This window comes from Scardinius erythrophthalmus (genome assembly GCF_964197995.2).
Source record: "Scardinius erythrophthalmus genome assembly, chromosome: 8".
NCBI classification, from domain to species: Eukaryota; Metazoa; Chordata; class Actinopteri; order Cypriniformes; family Leuciscidae; genus Scardinius; species Scardinius erythrophthalmus.
The window spans coordinates 45,988,396-46,002,488 of NC_138228.1; the positions used below are offsets into that span (position 1 = coordinate 45,988,396).

General features: G+C 39.0%; 2 protein-coding genes across 7 annotated transcripts in view; one reads left to right on the forward strand and one right to left on the reverse strand.

Moving 5' to 3' along the window:
- fli1 (Fli-1 proto-oncogene, ETS transcription factor) overlaps positions 1 to 9,235 on the forward strand; it is a 38,664-nt gene extending 29,429 nt beyond the window's left edge. For all 6 annotated transcript variants that reach the window (XM_081371817.1, XM_081371818.1, XM_081371819.1 and 3 more), the window contains 4 exons: positions 4,034 to 4,093; positions 4,404 to 4,466; positions 5,053 to 5,100; positions 6,990 to 9,235. In XM_081371817.1, coding sequence (XP_081227943.1) covers positions 4,034 to 4,093; positions 4,404 to 4,466; positions 5,053 to 5,100; positions 6,990 to 7,507 — 689 coding nt within the window. In that variant the 3' untranslated portion in view covers positions 7,508 to 9,235. The remainder of the gene's footprint in view (positions 1 to 4,033; positions 4,094 to 4,403; positions 4,467 to 5,052; positions 5,101 to 6,989) is intronic.
- Positions 9,236 to 11,135: 1,900 nt separating this feature from the next.
- Positions 11,136 to 12,254, reverse strand: LOC308694656 (ATP-sensitive inward rectifier potassium channel 1-like; the record flags this gene model as incomplete). The annotated part of the gene is made up of 1 exon (XM_081372304.1): positions 11,136 to 12,254. The coding sequence occupies one exon, from the start codon at positions 12,252 to 12,254 to the stop codon at positions 11,136 to 11,138; it is 1,119 nt and encodes a 372-aa protein (XP_081228430.1).
- Between the last annotated feature and the right edge of the window lie 1,839 nt (positions 12,255 to 14,093).

Here is a 14,093-nt window from a genome sequence, read left to right on the forward strand (position 1 = left end):
CCTTTAAGTCAGGCCGCGTTTCGAACGCATGAGTGCGTCCCGTATAAACAGCCACTCGGACAAAAATTTGAACCTCACTTTAGGCATTGGTTTGCTTAAAAATGCCCATATACCTTGAACTTTTTTAGGTCCCGTTTAAAAACTGAGCCAGTCTAGACGTCTGGCTGGGCGAGAATCTTGTTTTGACTCTGAGAGCAGAAGCCTGGTCTCTTGAGGAGACACCACACCCAAACACACACAGCACACTAACAACACAACATGCTGGAGACTGCCTGGTAGAGGCCCTGTGATATAGAGCATTCCCTTTTATTCATGGCGGAGAATAGCACGCATTAGTGAAAGTGAAGCAAATCTAAATTTACGGCCCCTGATTCAGAACAGGAGACGTTTTAAAAAAGCATCCGATCCCAGATGCACATCTGTCTGTTGTTTCGCAGTCGCGTTCTGACGTGATTGAATTAGGAACACGGGCCTCGCCGAGAAGATCTGCTGGTGGGATCCGTCAGTGTTCGTTCCTCGTCGAGTTCCTCGTCTCTATCAGACAGTAGCGACGGCCACCGACACTGTTTTCTTTGCAAATTCCGATGATGTGTAGCGTCTGCTCTCCATCTCTCTCTCTCTGTCTTTCTCTGTTCTCCCCATCGGTTTCTGACCCCTCTTCTCCTCCTGGCTGCTGTGTGTTTTTTCATGGTGGAGGGGGATGAAAAAACGAGGGAAAAAAAGGCCAGTAAAACAAAGAGAGGTTGTGTGAGCAGACTCGGCAGGCAGGAAACGTAACTCTCTCAGGACTCTCTCTCTCTTTCTCTCTTTCTCTCTTTCTCCCTCTTTCTCTTTTTCTCTTCTCTTCTCTCCGGCCCTGCTCCAGATCAGATCTGACAGACACTGAGAGAGTGAAGGATGGAAGATCGTTAGAGGGAAAGAGTGAGTGCTTGAGGACAAAGAATGATAGAAGGCCTAAAATAGAGAAACATTAAATGAAAAGCAACTTTTCCCAGAAATTACTCGGATCCAGTGTCTGGATGTGTAGTGCAGTTCATGCAGTTTCAATATTTATAGTTAAAAAATATGCGTCTTGAGTTGCCTTGAAGGAATGGTTCATCCAAATGAAATTGAAATTAGTTATTTTCTCATTATGTTTTTACAAACCCAAATGCATTTTTTTCCCCATGGGACACACAAAGAGAATTTTTTGAAGAATCTAATGCTTAAGTTTAGAGGTCAGTAAAAATAAATGCCATTGGTTCTTGCATGTGTATTGATCATGACGTATGACTTCTGAAGACATGAAATATAATGCAAGAGTTCTTTAGACTATTTTTAATGATGCTTTTAATATATTTATTTGGTAACACTTTACAACAGGGTCTCATTTATTAGCATTAGTTAATGCATTAGCTAACATGAACTGGCAATGAGGAATATATTTTAAGCATTTATTAATCTTTGCCAATGGTAGGAAAATATCACTGTTAAATATCTCGTCACTAATGTTACAACTTTTGATTATGATAGTAGTGAACTAATGTTAACAAATGAAACCTTATTGTAAAGTGTTACCATTTATTTTTACCTTTGATAATGTCATAAAAAAAATGTCGTTTTGTTGAAACTTCTATTTGGAATTTTCTTAAAAGTTTAAAGAGAAACATACATTTTTGGGTGATTTATTCCTTTAATCCAAGGCTCAGAACAGATCACAGTGTGTTTAATAATGCAATGCGTGTGTCTTCTCAGTCAAGATCAGCTGTGGATTTCACGATAACCAGGAGCAATGAAAGCCTTGCACTTTCTCACTGAAGGAGATGCTTTTAGAGATTAGCGTGCGTCTTCCTTTTTCTTGGATTCAGCTTTTGCTGAGAAACGCTGGCTGGAGATACTGCTTTGCTTTTGAAACGTGGGCCATGTACTTTTATCAGCGCTTTCCAAACTAAACATTTTTCTTTGTCTTCAGAGGATTATGTCTCTAAGTTCCACCCAAACTTGGAAGAGATTTCAAACACAGTGACCAGAAGAGGGCAGTGTTTTATCAATCACGACTTGAGCTCTGTTCAGGTGGAGTCGTGCACTGAAGTTCGAGCCGTCAGGACAGTCATACCACAACGGTATCTTTCAAAGACATAATTCCAGTATACTAACATTGGGCCAACATTTTTTGGCCGTCTCTGGCAGTTTCATCCATAGGGTCGCACATAGAGCCCATCTAAGCCCTAGAGGAAGCACTCGCTCTGGAACCAAGGCCAAAAAGCCCATCTAGGGCATGTAGAAACTTGATTAGTGCCAGTCATTGGTTCATTTCCGTTCAGGAAAAAGGGATCACTACAGTGCTGCAAGGCATGATGGGAATGTTTTAAGAGTACGTTTGAGAATGAAGGCGAATCTGGCCATTTTCCGAGGAGACGGATGCAGTGTTGCCATGCGAGAATAAAAACCTGTGTTTCCTGAGATCACTCTTACAGTGAAAACACATGCTTCTTAGACTGAGTTATTAAACATTTTTGGAAATTTGTTCAATGGGTTTCATCCATCCATCCATCCATCCATCCATCTTAATAAATCAACTAAGCCTTGTTTTACAGAAAATTTAGAACTTCAAAATGCAACTTTGGCAAAACTTGTATTAAAATGATAGGCTATAGAAAAAGGTAACACTTTATTAAAGGGTCCAATTTTGACTATTAACAAGTTGCTTATTAGCTTGCATATTACTAGGCTATTGGCTGTTTATTAGTACTTATAAAGCACATATTAATGCCTTATTCTGCATGATCATATTCTACATTCCTTAATCCTACTTAAAACTTAACAACTACCTTACTGACTATTAATGAGCAGTGATTAGGAGTTTTTTTTAGGCAAAAGTCATAGTTAATAGTTAGTTGATAGTGAGACTTGGACCCTAATCTAAAGTGTGACCAAATAAATTTAGTTTTAGTTATTGATAATAACCTGCTCTGTCCCACAATGGAATTGCTTGATAAGAAATAAGCACATTACAGACTCCAGTGTAGATGCAGAAGTGTGTGAAGATCTTGGTTTGAAGATGCGTCAGTCAGCGGGACTTTTCTCTCCCTTCAAAGTCCCAATGCTCTCTATAGCCAGTCCATCCCTATCAGCACAAATATGATTTATATTCCATGCATTAAAAATAAATGCACTCTGTGAGGAAAGGCCAGGGAAACGAGTGCAGCAATGATTTGAAAGTGAAATGAGTTTGAGTTTTTAGGAGTTTTTTCATGTATTCAAAATATGCATGCACTTTCAAAATGTTCACAATTTTATTGGAAAGCTTTTGGAATCATGTTTTTTAGTTTTGCTAATAAAACATGTTATGGGAGGAAATATTTCATTGTTAGAGCATAACGCATACAGTACCACTGAAGCCTGGGAGACGGATATAACTTATTTCTTTGGCTCTAAACTCAGTCACAGTCTGCTATGTACCTAAGTGCTCAAAATGTGTGTGCAATTTGTGGTTCTGTGCGATCTCTAAAAACAAGACAAGCTGATGCTCATGATGTTCTTACCAAACAGATTCTAACTGCAATCCTGACAGCGTTATTATTGGCTTCTCCGTGTGATTGCATGAGTATGTGAGTGTGTTGAGAGTTTGTCAGATAACACCCAAACAGCTTGTTGTGTTTTCATGATTTATGGGGACTTTGCATAGACATAATGATTTTTATACGGTATAAACTGTATATTCTCTCCCCTTACACTAACTCTACTCCTAAACCTACCCATCACACTAAACTTTTTGCATTTTTACATTTTCAAAAAAAATCACTTAGTACGATTTATAAGCTGTTATTCCTCGCGGGGACCCATATATGTCCGTATTTCGTATATTGACAACTTTGTGGGGAAATGTTGTCCTCGTGATGTAGGGTTTACCAGTCCTCCCGTTGGATTTAAACTGCTATAATCAATCCAAATAAATTTCTGCAGGAACATTAAAACATTTTCCAAAGCCGTACTGAGCTTTTGGACAAGCAATAGCAGGTTACAAAAATAAAATCTTTTCTCTTTTCTCCAGATGCGTCTTACGATGCTGTCCGGAGATCAGGCTGGTCAAACAACATGCACAGCGGCAAAGGTCAGTGTCAACAGTCCACCTCGATTCATCGCTTATATTGGCTGGTCAGACACTCAAACGCATCGTTCTTGGTGTGCGGCGTTCTTGATCTGTGCTTTACTCTGGACAGGAGAGTCAGCAGATGGCCAGGCTTTAGTTTAGGGACACTGGGAGCTGAAGAGGCTCATTAAGTACTTAGCAGTTCGGCCAGCGCTTGCCCTTGTTTTCTTTGGACCGGGACTTGAGCGTCTGCTCGTCCAGACGAATGTGCTGAACTTTTTTTTTTCTCTTTCTTTCTTGCTGTCGCGCTTTCTTCCTTTCCATTTCTCAGGCTCTCCTACAGTGGTCTCTCAGAACGTGTCCAAGAACACTGAGCCGGCTCGGCCTCAGCCAGGTAAGCGTTCGAATATATTTCATATTTACAGGTGAAACTCCAAAAATTAGAACATCATGCAAAAGTTCATTTATTTCAGTAATTCAACTTAAAAGGTGAAACTAATACATTATATAGACTCATTACATGCAAAATGAGATATTTCAAGCCTTTATTTGTTATAATCTTGATGATTATGGCTTACAGCTTATGAAAACCCCAAATTCAAAATCTCAGAAATTTTGAAAATGTTCATAAGCTGTAAGCCATAATTACCATAAAAATTATAACAAATAAAGGCTTGAAATATCTCACTTTGCATGTAATTTTCTATATATTAATTTCACCTTTTAGGTTGAGTTACTGAAATAAATGAACTTTTGCACGATATTTAAATTTTTCGAGTTTCACCTGTATGTATTTAGCATGTGACAGCCAAAATGTGCATTTGGAGTAAATATTCATTTTCTGGGAATTGAAGTCATGTCCCTTTTGTTGCTAGTACTATTCTTCTTCAGTTCAGCTACTGGATATCCAATAAAATTGTGGAATTTTTCAACTATTAAGTTCAAAGGTCACATCCAGATTAATTTCTCTTTCCTTTCAGACCCTTACCAGATATTAGGACCCACCAGCAGTCGACTTGCCAACCCAGGTAACATCAGGAAAACTCACTGTACTTTTTTTTACGTTTTACTTTTAGAAAAACAGTTCATTTTAGAAACTTATTGCATTAAAATATTAATATTTTATCCAAATTCTGGCCAGTACAGATTATTAATAAAAGTAATTAAGAAACAGTTGATTCTATACTATTTCTCTGCTTTTCTAAAATTCTATACTATTTGGTCTAAATAAATTTAAAACTAAAACTAAAATAATAAAATAATTTTGGTCACACTTTACAAAAAAGGTCTAACTAACATGATCAAACAGTGAGCAATTATATTATATTATATTATATTATATTATATTATATTATATTATATTATATTATATTATATTATATTATATTATATTATATTATATTATATTATATCCGTTACATGATTTAAAACTGTATTAACTGTTGAAAATGTTAACTGAAATAAAATAATCAATTTATATTATTTCAGCTATTTGCCAAAGCATAATTTCCCATTTTTTAGTTTAACTTAAACTGAAAATGTAAATAAAATAAAGATTAATAAGAACTATACATACATAGTTAAAAAAATAAATAATTTTAAATTAATTTTAAAAACATTTTTTATATTTTAATTTTAATCGTAGTTAAGTTTTAGTAATTTTGTTGTGTTTTTGTAAAATATATATATATATATATATATATATATATATATATATATATTTTACAAAAACACAACAAAATTACTAAAACTTAACTACGATTAAAATTAAAATATAAAAAATGTATTTCATAATATTAAAAGCTATAATAGCAAATCAGTGATAGTTAAAACATTAGTGCTCAAAAATTGCTAGTAAATTTCTCAAATAATTGCATTATTTTAATAATTAATTAAATGTGAAATTTTGAAGTAGAAAGTAGTAAAATAGTATTTTCTACTGAAACGTACTCTAATAATCTTTGTTTTATTGAAAATTAATTTATTTGCATTTATCTATATCTAAATATCTATCTATCTCTCTCTATATACAGTACTGTGCAAAAGTCTTAGGCATGTTAATACCCCCCAAAAAATGGTTTTAAGTCATTTATCTATATCTTTTGCTGTAGTGTGTCAGTAGGAAATATCAGTTTACATTTCCAAACATTCTTTTTGCCATTAATTGTAATAATCCAGTGAGATTTGTGTCTGCACAAGGAGTCTGACAACAGCCGGCATGATCTGATCTCACCATCATCGAGTCCGTCTGTGATTACATGAAGAAACAGAAGAAACTGAGACAAACTAAATCCAGAAGAACTGCGGGAATGTCTCCGAGACGCTTGAAGAAACCTATCAGCAAAGCTACCTGAAAAACTATGCGCAAGTGTACCTGGACAAAAGCCGTTTTAAACGCAAAGGGTCGTTACACCATATATTGATTTGAATTAGTTAATAGAAGTTAAATCATAAATAAATTCAATTTGTGATTTTATTTTTTAAAAGCATTCTCACTTTACAGCATTTTAACACAAGTGCCAGTGCTTTTCACAGTACTGTAGCTTTGCAGGAAGGTTTCCTCAAGCGTCTCGGAGACGTTCCCGCAGTTCTTCTGGATTTAGTCTGTCTCAGTTTCTTCTGTTTCTTCATGTAATCACAGACGGACTCGATGATGGTGAGATCAGATCATGCCGGCTGTTGTCAGACTCCTCGTGCATACACAAATCTCACTGCATTATTACAATTAATGGCAAAAAGAATGTTTGGAAATGTAAACTGATATTTCCTGCTGACACACTACAGCAAAAGATATAGATAACTGACTTAAAACCATTTTTTGGGGGGTATTAACATGCCTAAGACTTTTGCACAGTAACAGTAACACTCATAACAGTAGTGATGTCTAGTAAAATTCCCTCTTGGTGTGGTTGTCCAGGTTCGGGTCAGATCCAGCTGTGGCAGTTCCTGCTCGAGCTTCTCTCCGACAGCGCCAACGCCGGCTGCATCACCTGGGAGGGAACCAACGGAGAGTTCAAGATGACGGACCCCGACGAAGTGGCGCGTCGCTGGGGGGAGCGCAAGAGTAAACCCAACATGAACTACGACAAACTCAGCCGAGCCCTGCGCTACTACTACGACAAGAACATCATGACCAAAGTGCACGGCAAGCGTTACGCCTACAAGTTTGACTTCCACGGCATCGCTCAGGCCTTGCAGCCCCATCCCACCGAGTCCACCATGTACAAGTACCCCACCGACCTGCCCTACGTGCCCAGCTACCACGCTCACCAGCAGAAGGTCAACTTCGTTTCGCCCCATCCTCCGTCCATGCCCGTCACGTCCTCCAATTTCTTCGGGCCCACCACCCCATACTGGAGCTCTCCGACAGGTGGGATTTATCCCAATCCCGGCATGCCACGTCATACCAATTCTCACTTAGGCAGTTACTACTAAAGCCCCTCACCTCTCACCCGCTCCCCGAATGCCAAAACTTGAACTGCACTCGGAGGGAAGACAAACAAGGAAGCTGGAAAGGGAGGGATTTGGCCGAAACGTTTGTACAAGGAAGCAGAAGTTGAAAGACAGAGAAGGTAAAGACAAAATGGACCAAAAGTGGCTGATCCTCTTCAAAATGGAGTACTACTTATTCAAAGGACTTGGGTTGGTGTTTGTTTTGGAGAGTTTGCGCATGTTTCTCGTGCCTTTCCACACCCGAAAGCTGCACCGATGGGCCAGAGTCCCTTTCGACCAAATAAAGACCACCTCTATTATGCATAAGTCGGCGAACGAACGATCGACCGACCGAAAAAACGAATCACTGTAAACTCACCCTGTGTGTTAATGCAATTGTGAACCGAGTGTTTATATTTTTGGACCTAGTCCCTGCTTCCCTTTTGGATTTTATCTAAACCCAACTTGGTTACATGAATTTATCTTTTTGTAAGTTGTGACTGAAACTCTCTTTTCTAAAGCAAATCTGGCAACTGGAACAAATATTGGCATTCAGCCGCCATTTCTCCTCCTCGCTGGAGGACGTGGCGCCTGATTGTTTTTTAGGAGCTTCTCAGGCTAGCTGGCTCAAGCTAAACTCACTTACTCATCTTTAGCACTCCTCTATGCTGATGAAGAAGACGGTGTTGATGTGAAATGGATCGAAACCTGCTTTACATTTCTGATGTCCCCGTGTGAATCTCACTGCCTCTTCAGTGACAATCCACTCGTTTTCATCTCAAAACAGCCAAAGTGTTAAACTCACATGAGATTTGTTTGCTTTCCTATGTGTCTTAAAAGTCCTGACTAGATTCTTGGATCGCTGAATGTGGGCATCACGCAAAGTACCTCTTTGAAAGAAAAGAAAACGAAATAACAGTTAAAACAGCAGCACAAGACGTTGAAACCAGAGATTCGCGAACGCTGTGCGTTTGTCAGACCTATTTGCTAGTATTACTTTTTTTTTTTTCGATCAAAGGTCAACTAGGCATTAAAAGCATCTTACTGTATAAATTATGCAGAGCTATTTTCATATGTGACAGTGTTAAGAATCATACGTTAATACGAGTTGACCTCGGTCAAAATGCAAACTTTTTTTATCAGTTACTGAAGGTAGTTTGAACTACGTAGGTGTTTTGTATCTGTACATATGGGCAATAAGTTTATGAATGTTCTCTTGTATTTTTCAGAAAATGCATTTTCTAAAGTTCTTGGTGTGCTGCCATAACAATAAGAAAGTTATTTTGATATGTAGTTAAGATTTTTATTCACTAGAAGCAAATGCCTTACCAAACATGCTTGGAGACAATCGGTTTTCCGAAGTGCCATAATAAACCCTCAATGCCAAATCGTATTACTGGCAAACGTATGTGCCTAAAAAAAAGTGTTAAGACAGTGTTAGTTTCACACAAGCGTTTACTCTTGTGTGTTTTGTAGCATTAAGACAAAAGATGATCGGAAATTCCCAACTGTTCATCACTCTCAGATATGAAGGAATTGTGCTATTTTATATATGCAAGTATTTGGATATTAAATTTATTGCTATATAAATATATATATATGAAATATTGCAATTAACCTTTTTTTGTTAATTTTGTTGTTTCTGCAATTTATTAAGTATTACCTTTTGTAAAAGGGTCTGTTGAATAGATAAAATGTGACAAATAAATGTTTTTACATTAAAAATCTTTCCATCTAACTTTTTTGTGTGTCATTTGACCAATGCATCAATTGAAAAACATTTTAAGGTATTATTTAAGGTGATTTTAAGGTGACGTACTTAACATGTGCTTACTATAGTAATAACAGTAAATTATGCATAATTACAAATAACTAACCCTAAACCAAACACTAACCGTAACTCTACAGTAAGTACATACTTATTCAAATAAGTACTGAGTAATTGAATTAAGTACAGTGAAACTACGTCACCTTAAAATAAAATGTAACCAAGTAGTGATATTTTGATTGAATGGGTGATGTTCTAAACCGCTAAACTAAACATGTAATGGCTTACACTGAATTTATATGATCACATAAAAAAATTTTCTCAACTGTATTTAATCAAATATTAAATCACCCTTGCAAACGGACCAATAGGAAAATCTGTGTCTGACTTCAACATAATTGCTGTTCATGAATCAATCTTAAGGTCTAGACTACATGATATTTCATCTAATCCAATACTGAGTGATCATAAACCATCATGAGCACATCTGGGGACCATGATTACACATTAAATCTGGTGAGTATTAATGATTTTTATTAGCAAATTACGGGAGGGACACGTGAGAAGGCCTACATATAGCCTACACATAGCCGACTCACCTGTGTTCCTGCATCCCTCCGTGACCCCGAATCCTTACTCTCGTTTGGTTCCTATCCCAGCCAGGGATTCGAGGGAAGTACTCTGGGTTCGGACCAAATTCCTCCCCTCGGAGAACATGCCAAATACTTATACTCTATTACTCTATCTGACGTAATATCAGTGCTAAAGGATTGCACACACATATGGATAGTCTAAGGTAAGATATATTAATTCTAAGTGTTTGGCAGTGAACGCTCTTCAGGGTATTATCTTCGTCCCACATCTAATATATTTTAAAGGCTCTTTATTATTTGATGTGTCATGTAGTGAGTCAGCGGGCAACAGCTTCAGACAACAGAGATCTATCACACACCACCCTTCCTTACGCACAACACTACATGCTTATGCTTTATGAGCTATACAAATTTCCAAGTACTCATCGCTACTTAGGGCAAAGCTGTGACACGACTGCTTTGTTTGGCTGTGTTTGACGCACATTAGGGCACTGTTGTCTAGGAGCCTGGGACTGAGAATGAATATCATGTTGATCCAGCACTGTGGATTCAAAAGACCAAGAGTTGTCAACTATAGCTTTGTCTTGTACGCCCCCATGTGGCTACTTTTAGCAGAACAATGTACAATGGTTTTAATGACATTTTAATGAATTAACACACCAACTGCAATTAATATTTTTTTATTATTATAAAAAAAAATATATATTTACAAAGTACAAATGGCATTTACAAATTCAATAATACAATATTAACAATATCTATTAATTTACAAAGGAACACACCATCCCAGAGTGATTCAGAGCATAGACGCATCTGCTGGTTAATTGGTATTTGAAATCAATTCATCTTAGACTTTTATATACAGAGAGGACTAATAAAAGTCAATCTCGTATTAATGAACTTGCAGTTAATACTCTCATTCCCGAGACACTGACCCTGTAACAGAAGCATTCACACGTTTATATTTTTCGATATTGTCAGAACAAAGATAGAAACATATTGTTTGCTTGATGCGGTTTTGAATGCCAGCCGCTCTAAAATAAGCGATAAAATAATCATGAAAGAAATGGACTGCAATAGGGGTTTTACTCTGTCCAGACATCATTTTGCAGCTTTTCTTCAAATAAGGGGTATTTCAAGAGATAAAAACACTCGTCTTGCTTCTTGTCCTCACTTTGAGAGACAAAAAGTTTTTGTGTCCAGTGCCTCTTGTATAGTGCAAGATGCTGACCTCTGTGCAATACATACAGTGCATGTCAGTCAAAAAGTTTTACATTTTGGTGCTGTTGGGCGGCTCAATTTCAATGACCTCAAAGCCCTGGTTATCGATGCCGGTTATGGAGTGGTGATGGTGTCCTGCCTCGTTGTGGTAGCAGTAGGCGCAATGAGCCGTCGGTACGGGCACCATTTTGGTGAAGTTGGAAAAGTCCACCCGGTATTTTCCCTCTTTGCTGCGGGAAATGATAGGGAGAAAGTCGTATCCCCACATGATCTCCTGTGGGATGTATGAAGTCCTGACCTGGCAGGAGGAGCTGGTGGACTCGGCCGTGCCATCGAGAAACACCACGAGCTCGAACTCCTGCTGATGCAGAGTGTCTACGGCCATGTCAAAGAACGGGCTGGTTTTATCGATGACGTGGTAGAGGGTTAAAGGGCAGACGAAAAACAGGTTGTCCTTGCCGGCGTCTACCATGAAGTCGATGTTGACCTGGTCCATGATGATGGTCTCACCTTCAGGGGTGATCGTGGTCCTCAACAGCTTGCCGTAAACCTGACTGCCGATCATCAGGGTCTTGCGCAGGTTGGCCACGCGGATCTGGAGGCAAAGAGTGCCTTTTTTAGGGCAGATAACTGCGGATTCGCTGAACGTTATGGTCTTGGCTCTCTTCTTGGGGAGGGCGATTTTTGTCATAACCACACCGCACCAGAAGCAGTTGATTATGGCACCCATAAGACTCTGGATTATAATCAGAGCCACGGCTCCCGTGCAGGCGTTGGTCACGTACAGATTGCCGTAGCCGATGGTGGTTTGGGTCTCCAGCGAGAAGAGGAAAGCGTAAGTCAGGTCGATCACACTATAGACGCATGGCGTGTGGTTACTGGCTGGATTCTGCCAAGCTAGATCACCGTTGTCTCTGGCGATCCAGTACCAGATGAGGCCGAAGATGAACCAGCTGAGGGTGAAGGACGCCACAAAGTGCAAGATGACGAAGCGCCATCGGGTCTCCACGAAGGTGGTCCATATGTCGAGCACGTAGGCGAAGCGGTTTCTGTGCATCACGTTGCCAAACTCGATGTTGCAGCGGCCATCTTTGGTCACCAGGCGATATTTGCGAACCCTCCGCTCCGACATGTACTCTTTCAACACCTCTCTCACGGAGCGAGTCATTTTCAGGATCTGTCTGGGAAGAGAATCAAGCGATATTTGTTACTAGAATCAAACCGAGATTTGATGCAAAACAGCAGAACTGTGGCTTCATTGTGATCCTCTCCAGTCATTCTGTTGCTACAGCGTTTCAAAGAGGACAGAGAACGTGTTGTCCTACAGACTGGAGTATTTAGGGATAAACACTTGCTATTGTCATGCATGAGATAAGACAGCCCAATCCGTCCACATACTCTATACGTGCATGTGAACACCTGAGGTGATTTCATATTTTGCAAACAGTAAAGAATTATTTTGAATCTGGACCATTTTAAATAACATTCCCAAGAACACCTTTCAGTTGCATTTTGCATTTCGTGACATTTTTTCTCCAGGACGGCCTGGTTTCACAAACAGATCTTAGGCTAAGCCAGGATTGGGTTTTAGTTCAATTAGGACATTTAAGTTGCTTTTATAAACGTGATATACTTATAAAACAATGGCGCTGACATATTTTAAGATATATCAATGCAAGTTGCGTTCAGTTAAAACAGCTCAAACATGCGTTTTAGTCTTTAGTCCAGGCTAAAGCCTTGTCTGTGAAACCGGGGGTATTAGAGTTCATTTGAAACTAGCTATAATTTCCCAGGCTGTGCTTAGTGCAAGAAGCAAAGCATGGGTGAGTGTGTTATCATTAATTAGCCGAAAGCCAATCTCTGAACTCTATGCAGAATGGAATCAACACTGCTGAAGTGTTTTGAGTTCATAACATAGTAATCTGTGAGGAACCGCATGGAAATAAGTCTTAATTAATTGATTATCCGCTACTGTAATCATAGTTTCATTTAAGTGTTCATTTCAGCTGCAGTGAAGCCTATGTTTAGGTAGGTTTTTCCAAAGTCCCTTATTTCCAATGAATGCTGTTTAAAAGGCACACTTGCAAACCGGTCTTCGAAGATCCTCTTAAAATATGAGCACACTTAAAAAAAAAGATTAACTATGCATACAAGTGCAAATTAGTTGAATAAATAAGCGAATCCAAGCACTCAAGCAAGAATCTGGTCTCACACCTGACTGTGTTTCGCTGCAGGCTTTGATTCACGATCATTTTACTCCCCTTGACACATTCTGAATGTTTCTTTGTACTTAATTACAACAAAAGCGTTGATAAACGCAGGTGTCGCATGGCAGCGTGTTCAGGGCAGTTAGCTACGGGTAATCTCCGCTTATCTGTCGTTTATGAGCGACTGAGTGCTGCTCGGTTTGCTCCAGATCCATTTGTTCCATCTCCGGAGTGTGCTTAATGTTTAATGCAGAGTCTATTAGAATACACATCAACTCTGTGCCGAAGCTCAATTACAGCACAGAATAGCAAGTGTTCAGCCCAGCCAGAGGAACCCGCAGTTCCCATCCACCACCAATCATCTGCTGTGCAGATTTATGAATTTAATGTTCCCAAAATACCATGAGGAATATCGGTGCTGATGACTGAACCAGACCGCACATCAGATGAGCAGAGATTTACATTACAGACCAGACACACGTACTGTAAGAAAAATGTTCAGCTTACCTCGAGAAGTCTGACCAGGTGCGAACTTCTTCACAAACTTCTTCAGTCGCTCAGCGGCTCTCTTGCTTGTTGTCCTCTCTTTTAAATGTGAGCTAAAGCAGGAAATTGGAAATGAACATGTGTGTTACTCATTAATAAGCTGTGTCCCTCCTTAACTGTTTCACACTCCGCTACTCTCTCTTTCTCTCTCTTTCCATCCAGGTGTCTGTGACAACTCATGCCCAACTCTTCCCTTTTCTAGGCTTCCCTCCTACTCACACAGTCATCCATGTTTATGTATACACAAGTCGACG